Source organism: Xiphias gladius, chromosome 14 (genome assembly GCF_016859285.1).
Source record: "Xiphias gladius isolate SHS-SW01 ecotype Sanya breed wild chromosome 14, ASM1685928v1, whole genome shotgun sequence".
NCBI lineage: Eukaryota > Metazoa > Chordata > Actinopteri > Istiophoriformes > Xiphiidae > Xiphias > Xiphias gladius.
The window spans coordinates 21,777,963-21,795,446 of record NC_053413.1 but is presented as its reverse complement, the minus strand read 5'-3'; the positions used below and the strand labels follow the sequence as shown (position 1 = coordinate 21,795,446).

At 42.6% G+C, this 17,484-nt stretch overlaps 1 protein-coding gene across 2 annotated transcripts in view; it reads left to right on the top strand.

Annotated features, from left to right (window-relative positions):
• Positions 1–16,438, top strand: part of ankrd12 (ankyrin repeat domain 12) — a 40,878-nt gene extending 24,440 nt beyond the window's left edge. Inside the window, exons 3-13 of one of the 2 annotated variants that reach the window (XM_040144702.1) lie at positions 1,002–1,152; positions 2,902–2,973; positions 3,409–3,549; positions 4,579–4,782; positions 5,093–5,235; positions 6,055–6,202; positions 6,613–11,021; positions 12,041–12,139; positions 12,423–12,566; positions 12,700–12,795; positions 15,186–16,438. In XM_040144702.1, the coding sequence (XP_040000636.1) occupies positions 1,002–1,152; positions 2,902–2,973; positions 3,409–3,549; positions 4,579–4,782; positions 5,093–5,235; positions 6,055–6,202; positions 6,613–11,021; positions 12,041–12,139; positions 12,423–12,566; positions 12,700–12,795; positions 15,186–15,371 (5,793 nt within the window). In that variant the 3' untranslated portion in view covers positions 15,372–16,438. The remainder of the gene's footprint in view (positions 1–1,001; positions 1,153–2,901; positions 2,974–3,408; positions 3,550–4,578; positions 4,783–5,092; positions 5,236–6,054; positions 6,203–6,612; positions 11,022–12,040; positions 12,140–12,422; positions 12,567–12,699; positions 12,796–15,185) is intronic. The other variant, XM_040144703.1, reaches the window with a different exon arrangement.
• The last annotated feature ends 1,046 nt before the right edge of the window (positions 16,439–17,484 follow it).

Genomic DNA, 17,484 nt, shown 5'->3' with positions numbered 1-17,484 from the left:
GATGAACACAGTCATGATTTGCAGCCCTATTTTCATCATCGATTAATCTTTCTTCTGTTTCTTAGATTCATTGGTTTGCCTTTAAAATGTCACAAAATGGTGTAATATGCCCACAGCCCTAGGTGACATCCTTAGATGTCTTCTTTTGTCCAGCCAACAGTCCAAAACCCAAAGAAATTCAGTTAGTACTATCATGTATGACCAAAAAAAAAAACACCAAATCCTTACATTTATGAAGCTGGAACTCACAAATTTTTGGTATTATTGTTTGTAAATGACTAAAACAAATATTTGGATTTCAAAATAGTTGCAGATTATTTGTCTGTCAGTTGACTAATGGATTTACTAATTGTTGCAGCTCTACATTAAATATTAAAGTAAGACTGTAAAGGACAGCTTGTCTGTCTTACAGTTTTTATTCGAACTTAAGGGAACCCATTAATCTAGTAAGTCTATTAGTATTTAACGCTATTCTGGGAATGCCACTTGCACTAGCGTGAGAACTCTCACACTGCAACAAACATAGTACCATTTTAATATACTTCTTTCTTTCCCGTATTATATTTCTCTGTGTAGATGGGGGGGAAAAAAATAGTCACTCCTGATCTTTTACTCTTCCCTTGGCACCGACCATGCTTTGGGAATAAGATTTTCGTGAGTCATGCAGGCAAACCTGCTGCTTGCAGGACTGAGACAATATGGTGCAGAAACACAACACAGCCTGTAATATAATCCTGTGCACTTTATGTTAGTGTCAGGTTTTAGCAAGCTTTACTCTTTATCAGAAATACTGCCCACATGCTAATCTCAACCCTTTTGCTATCGTGCCTGTTAACGGAGCTTTTTAAATGGGGCTGGCTCTGTGATGACTGTATCGTTTACATATACACTCAGCGCGCGCGCGCACACACACACACACAAAATCCACAAATGTGGCCACACCTTTGCTGTATTTCATGTCTAATTTTTCTTATGTTTTATTTCCTACTCGCCTCCGACAGAGCAAAGACAAGTTGTCCCCTTTCACTAAAACTCCGAAGCTGGATCGGAGTGAATTGCTGGGGAAGGAAGGGAAAACCAAGTCTTCCATGAAGCGCAAGCTCTCCTTCACCACCAGCCCGCCCCGGACAGAGGAGCGAGACTCGGACACCGGTAAGGACTGTTGCTGCTCCTTCTTTCTCCTCCTCCTCCTCCTCCTCCTCCTCCTCCTCCTCCAACAACCATGCTGCTGGCTTGCTGCCATGTCCTCACACTGCCCCCTGGTGGCGTGTTGCTGAACCTTTTCTTTAGGGGCAGTTCCATAAGTCAAAGGGTTTAGATTTGTTTGGCAACAGGAGCCAAACCGGATCATACCGATGAAGTTGTGGCCTGTTGCATTGAATAACAAGACATAAGCCAAGTTTGTTTTTTATTAGACTCTGGTAAAATTGCAAATGGGATAATGTGTAGAGAAAAATAATTCTAAATGTAGTTATGGGTGAGTTTTGGCTGTCAACATTTTAACCTTAAGCCCCCAAACCTTAATATAAAACTAGATAGCCTTCAAGTTCCTAGCTCCTGTCAGCTGTTTTTTTTTGTTTTGTTTTGTTTTCTTTTGTTTTTTGTCTGTTTGTTCAGGATAAGGCTGATGATATTCTATATTTTATCATTGTCAACAAATCCCATGAACAGACCAAAGCCAACAATGAATTGATCTGCCAAACTGTCCGTGTATCCAAAGCCTGATATAGCTTGTTCCTCTGTGCCATCGTTGTCCAAAAACAATTAAAAACACATCAGTGAGGAACACTGTTGCACCGAGTGACATGTTCCTTCACTACAATGCACACAGTGTAGTTTATTTTCAATTTCACATACACTGTCCTGCTGCTATAAATACTCACTAGTGCACCAAATGCAAAAAGATTAAATTAGTTCCCAACAATTGCACTATTTACTAATGTCTAAGAAATGTTGGCTAAAAACCGCAGTGTTCATTGTTTTTAAGAAATTACTTTAAGACTTTAAAAAAGAAATAAATAAAATTATATATTTGTGATATAGCTTTTTTTCAAATGACGTCTTCAGTAGGAACCAGTTGTCTTGGGGACGAGAAATGGACAGAAACATTTTTGGTTTTAATCTTGTTATGGAATTTGTTGACATAAATGTAAAGCGTAAATAAAATTTAATACCTGATATTTTCCAGGCAGTTGTAGGAGGATCTGCACTGATAACTGCTCTGTGTAAAATGCTTCACTCTGGTGCTCAGCTTCACGTTGGAGACATTGTATCTTAATCTTACCTCTTTTACTTCTGTAAATAGGTTCTTCTACTTCTTGTCATTTTGTTAGATGTTTATCTGTATGTTTAAATCAGCTTTGAGACCTATAAATAGTTTATTGTATCATCCAGCTGTAATCACAGTAAATGAAATACAGTAATGCATTTTACAGACTGCATATTTACCTTCATCTCCTCTGCAGAGAAAGCTCAACATAACGATTTTCATTGTGTGGTCCTGCGTCATTCTAACAGACAAGAACCCTCAATTTTGAATACACTGAGTATAATTTATGTTGCGCAGGTTATAAGCCTACACTAGCATGGAGGGTGGTTTTGCCTTCCCAGCAGCCTTTCCCTCGTGGCTCTCAGGTCCTCTGTTGAGCAGCTGTAGGAAGAAGGGAAGTAATGACTCCTCAGACCACCTTGGACTGGATCTCCTCTCCTGTTTCTTGTGTTGCCATGACTCATAATCTGTGTGTGGAGTGAGTCTGCCTTTGTGCCTGTCTGTATTTGAGTACATGTGAGATCCGGAGGGTGAGAGTGAGTGAGCGTTAATGCAGTGCTTTCCCACCCTTCCTCCCCCCCTTGCCCCCCCCCCCCCTCTCCCCTCCCCATCCTCTCTGCTTTGCACTGTAGATGACTCAGACCCAGGCCAGTCGAGTGAGACCTGGGGAGAGAGATTAGTGCCTCCCTGCAGGATATACGCAGGTAATCGCTGCAGCCCGATCCTCAGCCCCCGTGTCCTCTTCAAGTCACGTCGCCCACTTTGCGCTAATATGCTGCTGTAAACACACATACACACATGCACGTGTGTGTGTTTTCGCCCTGCATCTGCTCCTGTTACAGCTCACGCATGTCTGTGTTTAGTAACAACTGAGAGAGATACGAGTGGGGGCCCGAAAAATGCCGTCTACACTTGGCTGGCTTAGAGAATGCTGTCTTTTTTTATTTTTTTTTACCCCCTTTTTCAAACCTCATGCTTGTCATCTGTTTCTCCTTGTGCCCAACAGATACAAGGGGAGGAGGACAACAATGTCACTGTGACAATTAAATTGTTGTTATATATGACTGGGTAGTTTTTTTTTTTTTTTTTTTTTTCCTTCCTACGACCTTTGTCTAAAATCTTTCTTGGTTTTGTTGCAGATAAAGATGGACCAGACAAGAAGAAGGTGAAAAAGGAGGCTGGGGGCAAGAAGTCCCAAGCTCCCAACCTTTTGTTTGGGTATCCTCTGTCGGAGCGCAAACAGATGGCTCTCCTAATGCAGATGACTGCCAACAGTCCAGGTTTGTGTGCCTGCCTTTTCACCTTAACCACATCCTCGATATGGCTCAGAGTATATTTACTGTAGGATGAGTCATGCTTCTGAGCATTTTAATAAGATGACTCTCCTATATTTCAAGGTTGTTTGAGAATAGGGAAATGTCTGATATTTAATGTAGTTGCTTATCTAGAGAGGAAGCTGTTCTGTGTTATTTTTTAAAATGGTTTTTACAGTTATTGAGCTTTTGACAGCTAATTGACTGAGTTTTATGAAATGATCTGAATAGTTGTAAGACAAGAATTAAATCATACCTACAGGAAATACACAAACAGACACAAGTAAGTACAGGTTATTAGGTTTCTAGTAAAACCTGTCTCATTGTGGTTGCTCAATCTTGTGCCATGCTCATTAAAGGAACAGTCTGAGAGGACTGTAGGGTTTGACTTTCTGTGTACTCAGTATATTGGGATGGTAATGTCACCTTTTCACATGGTGGACAACGTCTGTTTTGTTTCCCGTCTCTGTCGGTGCAGATTAGCTGCATATCATGCAACAGATATCTCTCTGCTGTTTATCCAACTTTAGAAATCAGAGCCCTTTCCATATCACGAATTGTTTGACCTCTCTTCGCCACAGTTTCCTCATCTTGTGCAGACTTTTTTGATTCTCCTCCTCTCCTATTTGTTTTTTTTCCTTTTTGTTTGGCCCTACATGTATCAGCTATGTTAACCCTATTACTGTAACCCAATAGTGTAATTGTGCAAATGAGGGTTGACCCAAATGCAGAACAGATATGCGATTGGTATCGATCTTCTCATCTAACTCACAAGAAAGCAAATAAATGCATTTCCCAAAATGCTGAGCTACTCTTTTTAATTAATACCTACTGCAACACACTAAGATATTTAAGCAGAGTCTTTCAAGTTCCCAGTAAAATGAGTTTCACTGTGATTGCTCAATCCGGTCCTTTGCCTAGTGTTTGTTATCTCAACACACGACAGGCTTTTGCTTTAAGCATCAATTAAGCATTTCTCTCTTTCCCTGTGCCCAGACTCTACACCCAGTCACCCCTCTCAAACGACCCCTGTGCAGAAGAAAGTCCCCAGCAGCGCCGCATCCCGACAGAAGGACAAGGTCAACAAGAGGAACGAGCGAGGGGAGACGCCCCTTCACATGGCAGCCATCCGGGGAGATGCCAAGCAGGTTAAGGAGCTCATTAGCCTGGGAGCTGATGTCAATGTCAAAGACTTTGCAGGTACGATGCCACGGAAGGTGATTATTTAACAGCTTTCATCTTGTCTGTATGGTAGCTGTCGATGACGTAAAGCTAACAGCTGCTGATTCGAAGTTAAAATCTCATGAAGAGATAGCAAAAACAGAGATCAGTGTGCACATTACTACCTTCTGTGTATATGTTGTTTTCTGGGAAATTGAATTTTTATTTTTGTTTTTGTTTTTTGTTTCTCTATTTTACCTCTGTCTCCCTGATCTAACACAAATGGCTGGTAACATTCAAAGTTAATTGCAACTGTGACCTACCTGTTACTGTTTTCTGCCGTCACCAGGTTGGACTCCTCTCCATGAAGCCTGTAATCTTGGTTACTACGATGTGGCCAAGGTCTTAATAGCAGCAGGTGCAGAGGTGAACACGCAGGGTCTGGATGACGACACGCCACTCCACGATGCCTCTAGCAGTGGGCATAAAGACGTAAGAGCTTAGAGTAAACCGTACACTTATGATCTTTGATCAAGGTTTTTGCACAGGTTTGGACATGTATTGACTAAATTGTTCAGATCAGAGAGGAAAAAGATATTCCATCTCAATGTCCAGATATAGACATGATTTATTCATCTAACAGCCATTTGAAAGGATAACCTTGATCTATGCAGTGAATTGCCCTGGTCATTTGGGTCAGCAGTGAGTACTTTAACTCCATATTAAACTCAAAGTTACGTCAAAGAAGTACTGTTTGGAAATAGGGAGTATCTAGGGTTGTTGTCAGATACAAAATAAAACATCACAACTGACATTTTGACAACAAAACCACCTTTATCTCAATGTCTGTCTGTTTTGTCATAATGTTAGGTAGGAGAAAGATTTATCTCCATCAAGAGTAATGATTGTTTGTAAATCATTGCAGCATTGTAGAATATACAGTATTTCATTAATCCAAATGTAAATTGTCCATAGCTTTTTCTTACAAGATCACACTGTCAGTTATTATAATGTGTTTCAAATTAGACTGCATAGCTGCATCAAATCAAGTTGTTTTTTGAATAGTGTTTCAAAAGAATGTTTAGGGGTCCTATTGTGTTGAAAATACTTGTTTGAATTAAATTGCCCTAAAGGACATTAGTTGTCACAACAAATCAAAATTTAAAGCTCTGGTTTTGCTTTAGATAGGATTTCCATTTAATAATTGGCATGTTTTCCTACGAATGTGATGTTTGTCTTGACAATTCTGTTGGCCACATCTCTTTTTCAAACCGGATTCTCAGTATTAATTTTTGTTATGTTTTTGTGTAGATTGTGAAACTGCTTCTGCGTCACGGTGGAAACGCCTTCCAGGCCAACAAGCGTGGGGAGCGCCCAGTGGACGTGGCAGACTCCCAGGAGCTGGAGCAGCTATTAAAGGGAGAGGTGCCATTGTCGGACCAAGACGACAGCTCTTCAGGTACGCAGAGGATGCTGCAATGTTAGGCTGACCCTCTTGTTTTTAGTCATCTATTAACATTTTAACAGTAATATTACTGGATGTTCATATCCACTACACTTTGCAATGCGACGTGTATTTGTGTTTTCACTATAGATGAACCAGATGGGGTTTAAAAATTAAGTGTCAGCAGTGTGTTAAGGGCTTTACTCTCCCCAAGGACCTATATGCAGTAGTGGTGTTGGCAGTCTTATGTGCACCACTGAAGATTTCATAATCAGTTTTGAGATTTCTTTTTCTTTTTCTACTGAGGTGAAAATAAATATGTTTGTCATTTGTCACTTTTCTATTTAGCGTGTAATCTTAAATAACTGTTTGTGTGTCTGAAAATATAAAGTACTCTGTTGAAATAAGTCTTCTTCTCTCCACAGAGTCTGAAGACCCACCGTCTGTTAATCCATCCAGCGTGGATGACAACATGGAAGACTCTGATACTGAAAAGGACTCAGATGGCAAACCGGCCACGAAAGCATCATCGTCCGTACCAGGGCTGGATGAGTACGAGTTCAAGGATGAGGAAGAGGAGGAGGATCTCAGTAAAGCTCTCAACGACAGACACATCCTCCGGAGAGAACTACGGCAGCGGGAAAAGGAGGACAAAGATAGGAATCATGTTGCAGGAAAGCAGAGTGGTAAGGGGGACTCCTCCTCAAAGTCAAAGAAGCAGAAGACTTCTCGTGTCCACTGCAGTTCGGATACCTCCAGCGATGAAATGGAGAGCCTTTCAGAGAAAAGGAACTCACCCACCTGCTCTCAGAGCTCAGAGAGTCTCAAGGTGGACACTAGGTCTAAAAAGGACAATGCTGAGCAAAAGGACAAAGGTAAAGTTAAGAGGAAGAGTAAGAGCCAGAATAAAAACAAAGAGAACCAAGAGGATGGGAAAGAGAACAGCAAAACTTTGGTCTTGTCTCTCGCAACTGTGTCCGAGAGCACAGAAAAGGGTCGGGAGGAAGACTCCTTCAAGATGTCTTTCAGTCCTAAAGATGACTCATCCGTCCACCTCTTCCATTTGTCATCCATCAAATCTCCTAAACTGAACCACAGCCTGACGGATAAACAAACACCACTCAAACAAGAAAATACTAAGATGTGCGTTTCTATCAGTGACGGCTCATGTCCAGTGGACACAGTCAAATACAACCACTACACAGACGCAGACTACTGCACTGAAGGTTCCAGCACCAAGGGGTGTAAGCACAAGGAAAAGAGCAAACATCAACAGAAGGACTCTAGTGTAGACGGGGATGACGGTCATTCGAGCCCTTACAAAGATGGCAGCATAGGAAACAGTATAGACAGCACTGAAGGTGCCTTACGGAAGACTGACTTAGACGGCAAAGTAGTGAAGAAGCATAAACTTAAACACAAGGAGAAAGACAAACACAGGAGGGAATATGAGGCAGAGCGGAGCCGCCACAGGCAGAAAGAGGCGAGGAAAGACAGCCACAGGAATTTGGAGTTTGACAGAGAGTTCTGGAAAGAAAATTTTTTCAAAAGTGATGAGACAGATGAACCTCTGCCAGTGAAAAAGGAAGGTGAGGACACCAGCTCGCTTCAGAAGACCTCCGATTCCTCTCCTGTCAAAGATGAGAGAAACACAAAGGAGAAGCACTCCAGTAGTAAAGACAAGAGGCAAAGAGAGGAGCGAGAAAAAGACAAGGCCGTGAAAAAAGAGCGGAAGGATGCTGCTGGTAAAGAGGATAAGGTAAAGGATTCGAAGCTGAGTGAGCGTGACGAGAGGGTGGACTGCCACGGCTCAGGGCGGATTCCTGATGAGTCGCTGCAGAGCAACAGCACGAAAGAAGAGACAGAAGAGAAACCCATAAGTGGGATCACAGCTGATCAAGAACAGCTGGAGCCCTCTGAAAAAGGCTCACGCGAAAAAACTGACAAGAGGCTCCCAGGAAAGGAGAAGGATTCTGAAAAAATGGAAAAAAGGCATCCTGACAAGGAAAAAAAGCACTCTGACAAAGCTGAACCACAGAATTCAGTGGATCGTTGGAAGGAAAAAGAGAGAACATTAGCCATTCCTTCCCACTCGCCTGGAGATAAAAACTACAAAGAGAATGAAAAACTGAAATCTTTATCAACAACAAAAAAGCATGAAGACAACAGGAAAAATAAAGACAAGTTAGACAAGCGTTCTGAAAGGGAAAGGCAGGACAGAGAGTATAGTGTCGGGGATCACAGAGAAAAGGATCGCACAAACTCCGATAAGAAAGGTAAACCTCTGGAGAAGACCACAGATCATAGTAAATCTGATCGCTCCAAAGAAAAGGACTGTGACAGGAAGAAGAGAGATAAAATAAAAGATGGAACGATTTCCTCAAGCTCTAATCTGAAATTACTTTTAGAGGAGAAAAAGAGCTATCTGTCTGAGAACAGCAAGTCCTTATCTACAAAATCAAAGGAGGAGGTCGTGAAAACACCAGAGAGGGACCGCGACCGGAGAGACCGGGACAGAGACTCAGAGAGACACAAGGACAAGGATAAAGACCGGCACAAAGATCGCTCCCAGCAGGCCAAGATCAGCAAAGTCAAACCCAACGAGATGGATGCAGACAAGGCCAAATCAAAAGCCTCGCCAGCAACACGAGACACCAAGCCCAAAGAAAAGAGGCTTGTGAACGACGACTTGATGCAGACCAGCTTTGAGCGCATGCTCAGCCTGAAGGACCAGGAGATTGAGCAGTGGCACCGGAAACATCTGGAGAAAATCAAACAGAAAGAGCGGGAAAGGCTTAAACAGCGACCTCTGACAGACCCAGGGAAGCCCAAGCCCAAAGACAGAACAAAGACTGAACCATGTTTGAGTAAGGAGCTAACGCGCTCAAAAAGCTCTGAAGCCTCTGATGTCCACAGCAGAGAGAAACCCCTGAAGGACGGCACCAGCCCCAGAACAATGTCGCTTGATGGAAAGAGTCTGCCCTCTATCAGCGCAAAGGTCATGTCTGCTGTGGAAAACTGTTTGACAAGATCACCCAGACCAGAGAGTGAACGCTGTGGCCTCATGTCCAGGTCCGTGTCCTTAGTCTCCGTCGCTAGCTCAGAGGATTCATGTCAGGCTACAACATTAACACCCAGACACGTCGAATACGACTCTGACATGAATCTGGAAGCCTCAGACTCTCAACCTGCATTCCTCCAGTCTTCCCTCGTCATTCAGGCCACCAGATCGCCATCTGTTCATGATAAAGATTGTAACAGTCTTCCAGATGTGCCGCAAAGTAATCGGACGCTGCTGTCCGGCAGACACGAATCTCCATACCTCAGGGCTATTCTGGACGAGGACGCCAACTCGTCGACTGAGGGGAAAGCTGTTGAAAGTCTACCCAAATCCAGCCTGCCCGCTGAGGAGCTGAGAACAAGGGAAGCCTCAGCAGAAACAGAAGAGAGCCTCAGTGGTCAACAGTATATGAATTCAGTGGCTGATTCATTCACAGAGAGAGAAGGGAGCACTCCTCGTTGCTTGACACCACACACGTCAAACAAAGATCCTCCGAATAAAAACCTGATTCCACAGTCCAGCGTCTCACAATGTAGTGACTCTCCAACCGGATCGACAGAGCAGAAAGCTCCTCCCTCCTCTGAATCTCCTGTTGTGAAGGACGTCCAGTGTCTGACGGAAAATTCCCAGGCAGAATGTAGTAACAAGGATTCTGATCAACCTTCAGTCCCTACAGCTTCTGTATCGGCTGAACCATCAGTGCTCACAAACACGAAAACCTTCCAGCAGAGAGAACCACTCCCACCCTCTGGTGTGGAGACAGAGATGGGTACCACACAGGTTTCTGACCACAAAGAGAAATCTCTTGAGAACACTGATAGACCAGAACCAGAGAGCATGGAAATTGTTCCCGAAAGCTTCAGAACAGAAGGGATGGGAAGTCCTGTACCGTCCACCAGCTCACACATTCTCAGCTCCACTGCAGGGGAATCTTTACCAGGTTCTGGCAAAACGAACACTGAGTCCAAATGTTCTCAAGAGGATATGGATGTAAATAACCACGACAGCAAGAAATCAAAACCTTCTAGTGACACTGCAGGCCCATGTCTCGATATTCAGATGGAGAAAAAAGACAGCATGCCCTGTGCGAGCCCTGAAAGCAAGGCTGAAGGGACGACTGACGTCCCGCAGAGCTCAGAAAACAGCAGCGGTGTTGCTGTTTCTGTTACAACGGAAGGTTCGTCAGTCGAGGGCAGTGTGGCTACTGAGGGCCCGTCTGAATTAAAAGCAGAGTTCTCCTCAGAGCCGATGGAGGTGACACCTGCTGACGAAAAACCCGAGTCATCTTCAGCTGGAGAAGAGCCAAGTCAAAGCACCGTCCAGCCAGCAGCTCAGACCGACGTCAGCAGCAACACCTCAGGGAGCTCCTCTCCACAGTCTGCAGACCGGGAATCTGATTCTTCAGGGGCTAAGATGAAGGTTCGCTCTGCTGACGAGGAGGTGGACGTCCATGTTCCCCATCCACGCAAGAGAAAGATGCCTAAAGTGTCGAACTCCCAACCTTGCTCTACGAATCAACAGGAGAAGGAGAAGGGACAGCAGTCTCTGGCTGCGATTGTGGACTCTGTAAAACTGGAGGAGATTCAACCCTACCAGACAGAGAGGGCCAACCCTTATTACGAGTTCCTGCACATCAGAAAGAAGATCGAGGAGAAGCGCAAAGTGTTGTGCAGCGTCACCCCCCAACCACCACAGTATTATGATGAATATGTGACCTTCAATGGGTCCTACCTCTTAGATGGGAACCCACTCAGCAAGCTCTGTATACCAACGGTGAGTTTCATCACATCTTTTCTGATCTTCTCTGATTTTGGTGAAGCTGCGTCTAGAAATCCTTGATTGGATGGTTTACCACCAAAAACTGCCTGATCTAATATTAGGAACCAAGCTATATTTGTAGTATTTGACACAAATTTTACTGTTGAAGCTCCGTGCCCCAGCATTTTGGATTCAGAATGAATTGTCAGAATGAGTTGCTGACAATTCAGGTGTAGTTTGACTGTATTAAAGGTTAGGTTTGTTAGATGTCAAACTGTGAAAATTAATTTAAGATCATATAGCAGATTATATCAGCTGTAAACGATGATTATCGTCAATGCTGTAACAGCTAAATGAAACGTTTGGCTGTTGTCGCGTTCATGTGCTCCCTGCTGTAATCTGGCAGAGATGAGGGGAAAAATTAAACACCATCAACAGGGTGGCAACTAATCTTCAGAGAAATTGCAGAGTCACAATTGAGTTGATTTTTAGGAGAATCTCCCAGTTAAACCTCTCTGCATATAATTGGAATCAGAATCTCCGTTATTGGGATCAAAGCTTGTGAAAAATGAGATGTAAAAGTCAATGGGCTGCAGCTGTTATCATGTGAGGTGTTTTCAATCAACATGAGTTTGGCTGCTGCTCAGAACTTAAGTTGTGCTGTGTTCTCAGGCACAAAATGTGATCAAAATATTTTTCAGTTTTAGTCATTTGAAATTTAAATTACCTACAAATACGGAAAGCTGAACATAATTATATTTGATTAGAGATTTCAGATTTGATAAAATGCCGAACCCCAGACCTACACGTTGCCAAGCTGATTCTCCGCCTGTTTTTGAAGTTACTGGGGGCGTCTACGGCAGGTCATCTACATTCAGGGCAGTTTACATAGTGTGAAGTTAATGTTTAATTATAGCAAAGTAAACTAAATACCTTGCAGTGACTGGTAACCTGCATGCTGACTAATCATCTAGACATGAGACTGCAGTGTTGATAAAGTGTTTTGAACTGTTTCTGTCTCCTTTGTCGTGCAGATAACTCCACCTCCGTCATTACCTGAGCAGCTGAAAGAGATGTTCAAACAACAAGAGGTCGTCCGCATGAAACTAAGACTACAGCACAGCATCGAAAGGGTACAGAGTTTTTCACGTGGAGCTTTTTGTTTTAATTATCTGTCATGTTATAGATAGTTTGAGTACCCTTAGACGTTTACAGTGCCCCTTGTAACTGATAGAGAACAAGTTGTGTTCAGCTGTGTTATGTTCCTGTAATCTCTCGAAGGCTTAAATGGGACATTAGTGCTGTAAGCATCCTATACATGTTTTGTAATACCGGTTTGTTTTTGATTAATCCAGTTCCAGATACACACAAAGATTGGATTTACGATATTGATTTGACTTTATTTTCTTCATTTAGGAAAAGCTGATTGTTTCAAACGAGCAGGAAGTCTTACGAGTCCATTACCGGGCGGCAAGAACACTAGCCAATCAGACTCTGCCTTTCAGTGCCTGTACAGTTTTACTGGATGCTGAAGTGTACAACATGCCTCAGGACGTCCAGGTAGGTGACACGGGTACACTACATATATTTCCCGGTCCGACGTGGTCGCTTCAGGCAGTTACTCGATGATACTTTTTTAATGTGTAGAAACTCAGTGTGTTTGACAAGTTATTGTTGTGTGCTTGGTTCACAGAGCGATGATGGCAAAACCTCAGTAAGAGACCGATTCAACGCCCGGCAGTTTATGTCCTGGTTACAAGATGTTGATGACAAGTTTGATAAACTGAAGGTAAGACCGCTGTGATTGTTTCCCACTGCATCTATGGCGTCTGTTTAACATGTATTTTTAACATTCTATTTTTCTCCGTCTTGTATCATTGGAAATGAAATATGTAGAGTTTTGGACTGTTGGTCACAAAACAAGCATCTGAAGACATCACCTTGGAAACCTCTCGTGACTGGAAACATGTTGGTGATTTATTAGTGGTCGTTCATCCCCCAAAACCCAGTTGCCGCCTTCTAGCAAATCAAGGTTACACCCTCAGATTTAAGTTTGAAACTGCTCGAGAGTGTGTCTGTGGTCCAGCGCGCACCAGTTTTTTAATCAGTCCCTCCCTGAGATTATGTAATATTGGGCCAGTTGTTATTGGCACACATGATTATTACAAGTTAGTCAGATCGAGTCGAGCAAAGTAGGCACTGAACCTGCTTCTACCTACATGAATTAGTTTCACTTTTGGTCATACTCCACCCAAGTTTTCCATCAAGATGAGCTGTTTACTTGAACCCTATATGGCCTGAAAATTGAGCTTAAAGCTTTGACTTTTTCTCTCCACCTGTGGTGTCTCATGGCCGGGTACAAAGTATGAAATGGTGCTGCCACAGCCATTGCCTTTCTTTATTACTGAGCAAGAGGTTCTTGTTTCTAAAACACAGATGATAAATAAATCCAGCAGTTTTCCGCTTACTGATAAATAACCCTGATTTTTGCAAGTAGTGATTTGTACATTAAAGAATCATAGTTGCCTCAGTAAATGAAGACAGCCCTTCGAATCTGACAAAACTTACTGTGGATAAAATACTGAGCGTCGGGCCTGGAGGCAGAGGAAAGTTTGGACTGCGGACGGTAACAGCCAAGTGCATGTTTATGTGCCACAGCACCTTATTCAACAAAGGCGAAAGGTAGACATGTTAATCGGTTCTCTCTCTAATAAAATACAGTTTTACACAGCTTATTTAAACACGATTACTTGAATGTGTAAAACATACGTAGCTCCTGGGACAGTTAGCGGTTTGATTCCCATTGTGGCCTCCCTTGCTAAAAGCGTTCACCAAACACCTCAGATTACCGGATTGTTACGTTTCTTTAATTGAATCGACGTTGGTAGTTTCTTTCAGCAGGATTTATCAGGAACGTGGAGATTTCTGTGAATCACACAACAATTGATAGGATTGTCGTGGTGGTCCAGATCAGAGGTTCCCAGCAGTTTTGGCCTGTGACCACTTCAAATGAAGCCATGTTTGTTTGAGGCACCTTGTTAGAAGTAGAGCTGCAATGATTGGTTGATTAAGTGATTGTTGATGGACTGAAAATCAATGGCAACTGTGATTGTGATTTGATGCTTTTCTTTGTCACACATGATAGTAAAGTGAATATTTTTTAATTTTGAACTGTCGATCAGACAAAACCAGACATCTGAAAAAAAAAAAATCACCCTGGTCCGTGGGAAATTGTAACTGGAATATTATAACTTCACTATTTACTTTCATTTTATAGGCAAAACAGTTAATCACAGAAATAATTGAATTAATCAATACTGAAAACAATCGTGAGCTGCAGCCCTAATTCACTCCATGAATGCTGAGCAGTTTGAACAAAGTTATTTTTCCCACTAAGTCCGAGGGGGAAAAAAATACATAATTTTCTGCACCAGAACAAATTTTGTCCTTGTTTTTAAATCGACACCCCCTTAGATTTTTTTTTTTGTCACCTTCTGTTCGTGACAATTTAAACATTTTACAGAAGAAAGGGAAGGGAAAAAAGAACATCGGAACCAGGCGCAGTATAACATTTCTTGGTTTCTGTCTTTAACGTCCATATTGCCCTGGATTTGTTCAGAACGAGATGTGATGGTGATCCATTTCTCCCGAATTCTGGGAAAGGTTTCTGGCAAAACATCTGTTTTTGAATCACATATTTAAGCCTTAGAGGTTTGCTTTTATGCCAGTTTTGCTTTTTTTCAGGCAACCAGTAGGTTTTTACAGAGCTACAGATGGCTTCTTAATAATGACTTCTAACCTCTCAGACTTATCCTTTGATCCCTTGGGTCTGATCTGCAGGAGCAGGGTCTAGATCAGTGATTTCTGTTGCTAACCCTTTTTTTTTTTTTTTTAACAGTGACCGTGAGAAAACCGAAATCAAGTTAATTCCAGTTTTGTTTGAGTTGGGATTGTTTTCAAGGTCAAAAGATCAGTTTAACTTTGAGTGGGAGTGTCTTTGGTTTGAACAGAATTGTTCATCTCTGCCAAAACTTGTTTGTTTTTTGGTTGCCTTTGCACATTGATGTGTTTTTCTTTGTACTCTTTCCTTGACCAGCTCTTTCTTGGAAATGGACATTCTTGATCTAAACGAGAACATCTGGCTGGATAAAGTAATGATGTGATTTTTCCCCTCCGCAGACGTGTCTTCTAATGAGGCAGCAGCACGAGGCGGCGGCGCTGAACGCCGTGCAGCGTCTAGAGTGGCAGCTCAAACTGCAAGAGCTGGACCCGGCCACCTACAAGTCCACCAGCATCTTCGAGATCCCCGAGTTCTACATCCCGCTCGTGGAGGTCAACGACGACTTTGACCTCACCCCGATATGAGCTGCAGGACAGACGTGCTTTGCCACAGCGGCGGCCATATCAAGGGAGACGAGCGGCAGCCCGCACATTCGAGGAAAAGGAAAGCAAAATGTGAAGCACTTAGAACGTGGCGGCAATATAAAAGAGCACTTAGAAAAGAGACGAGTTTTCTCCAGAGCTCCTAAAGTCCAAACAGACACGCCCACCACAAGGACAGCGAGCGTGGACCGACCAGGAAAAAGGGGGTCCAGGCCACATGTGAAGCCCAGGGGGCAGAGACCAAAAGCTGGGCCGGGAGCTGCAGCAAAAGGCAAAAGTGTGGACGACAACCACCTGTAACCGCTCCTCATCAATCTGGGTCACACAGATGAAAGATTTCAATTGTTTTCAAAGTGAGTGTTCATACATTGTGTACAGACTGTGCTCTTATTTTTTAACTTATTTTATACATAAATTGTGCATTTGTAAATAGCCATGTAATTATTGTTTTAAACTTGTAAAAACAAAAAATAATAGATATTTTGATTGTAAACTTGTTCTGTCTCATGTTTTAATGGACCAAAGTTGGTTTTTATATCGAGTGTCCTCTTTGTCTGTGACGTTCTTGTTGTCGTTGGCTTAAAATCTTAAGCATGTGTTGGCTTTTGTTGTGTTTTGTTTTTACTGTTCCTTCCTTCCTCATCTGGAGTTCCACGCCACAGCTGGTGTTTTTTGACTTTGGCAATTAAATGCTGTGCATGCGTTGCGTTGTTTGTACTTTTTTCCTAAAGAGCTGTACTGTGGACTGAATTGTGAGGTTTACTGAAGTGTTCCAGCTTTTTTTTTTTCTTTTTTTTTTTTTTTTTTCCGCCATTGTGTTATGTCCTTTTTGCAGCCTCACTCCTCATATGTTGTCCATTGTGTCTCGCGCACATTAAAGTCTGTTGTGGCTTCCAAGGGAAAAAAAAAAAAAACACATACTTTTACAGTTTCAATGTGAGATCACAACAAATCCTATTTTTTCAACATAATGCCTTTTGAACGATAGTTCTAAAAAATGTCTATTTTAATATTTACTTGTTACATGACTTGTACATATTTGTAATATATAATTGAATAAATTTTATTTGTTGTGAAATTAAAACTCTTGGTTTTGGTGTCATTTATTTTAATGCTGTATTAAAAATTAGAGGTGAAATAATTAGGCCATTACCATTTAACAGGCAACAGTTTTAGTTGTTAATCAAGCAAAAAAAAAAACCAAACAAACTTTCACTGGTTCCAGCTTCTCAAATGTGAGGCTTTTTCTGGGTTTTTTTTTTTTAATCGTTGTAAACTGAATATTTTTGTTTTTTGGATCATGTCACGTTAGGGGAAAAAATGCCTCAGAACCCACCTTGACATTTTACGCACCAAAGAACGAATCAAACCATCAAGAAACAGATTGATCCACAAAATGTTAGAATTTAGCAAAGAGTACCTGCAGCCCTAATGTAGATCAGACGACTACTTTGGGCTCTGAGAAAATGTAAAGGGCGTTTTCACTATTTCCTAACATTTCATAGATGGAATGGTTCATTGAAAAAATATAAAAATTGATAGAACAATTATGTTGCAGCCCCACAAGCAACGATATGTGATTTTTTTTTTTTTAAATTTCAGATCCGTACCAACCACCCAGTGACCATGCCCTCGCGCGCGCTGCCGTTCCCGGCCGGCAGATGTCGCCGCGCGCACCTGCGCCGCACGACCAGCCGACCGGGCTGCAGCTGCGACCGTGTGGTCACCGGTGCCGGGGCTCTGAACGCGCCGACCGCGGCGACGGTTACGGCGAGTCTGACGAGGAAAGCGCGGCGACCGCTGCGGAGCCTGTCACGCGGCAGGTGCGCCGACGGGAGAGACGCCGACCGTTGCTGATGGTTTGGCGGAAGGAAGAAAGGAAAAAAGTGTTGTTGGGGAAGAGGGGTCAGGAGTAGCAGTGGAAAGCTCATTTATGGAAGTACAGTTTTGAGGTGCTCAATACTCCTACTCCACTGCGCAGCTACTTCTCAGATCATTATTTTACCGGTGGAACATTTAGAAAAATGACTTGATCTCGTACTCAACAGTCTCAAAAAGTGGCTGGATGTACCTGCACCTCGACATAAATGGTTCC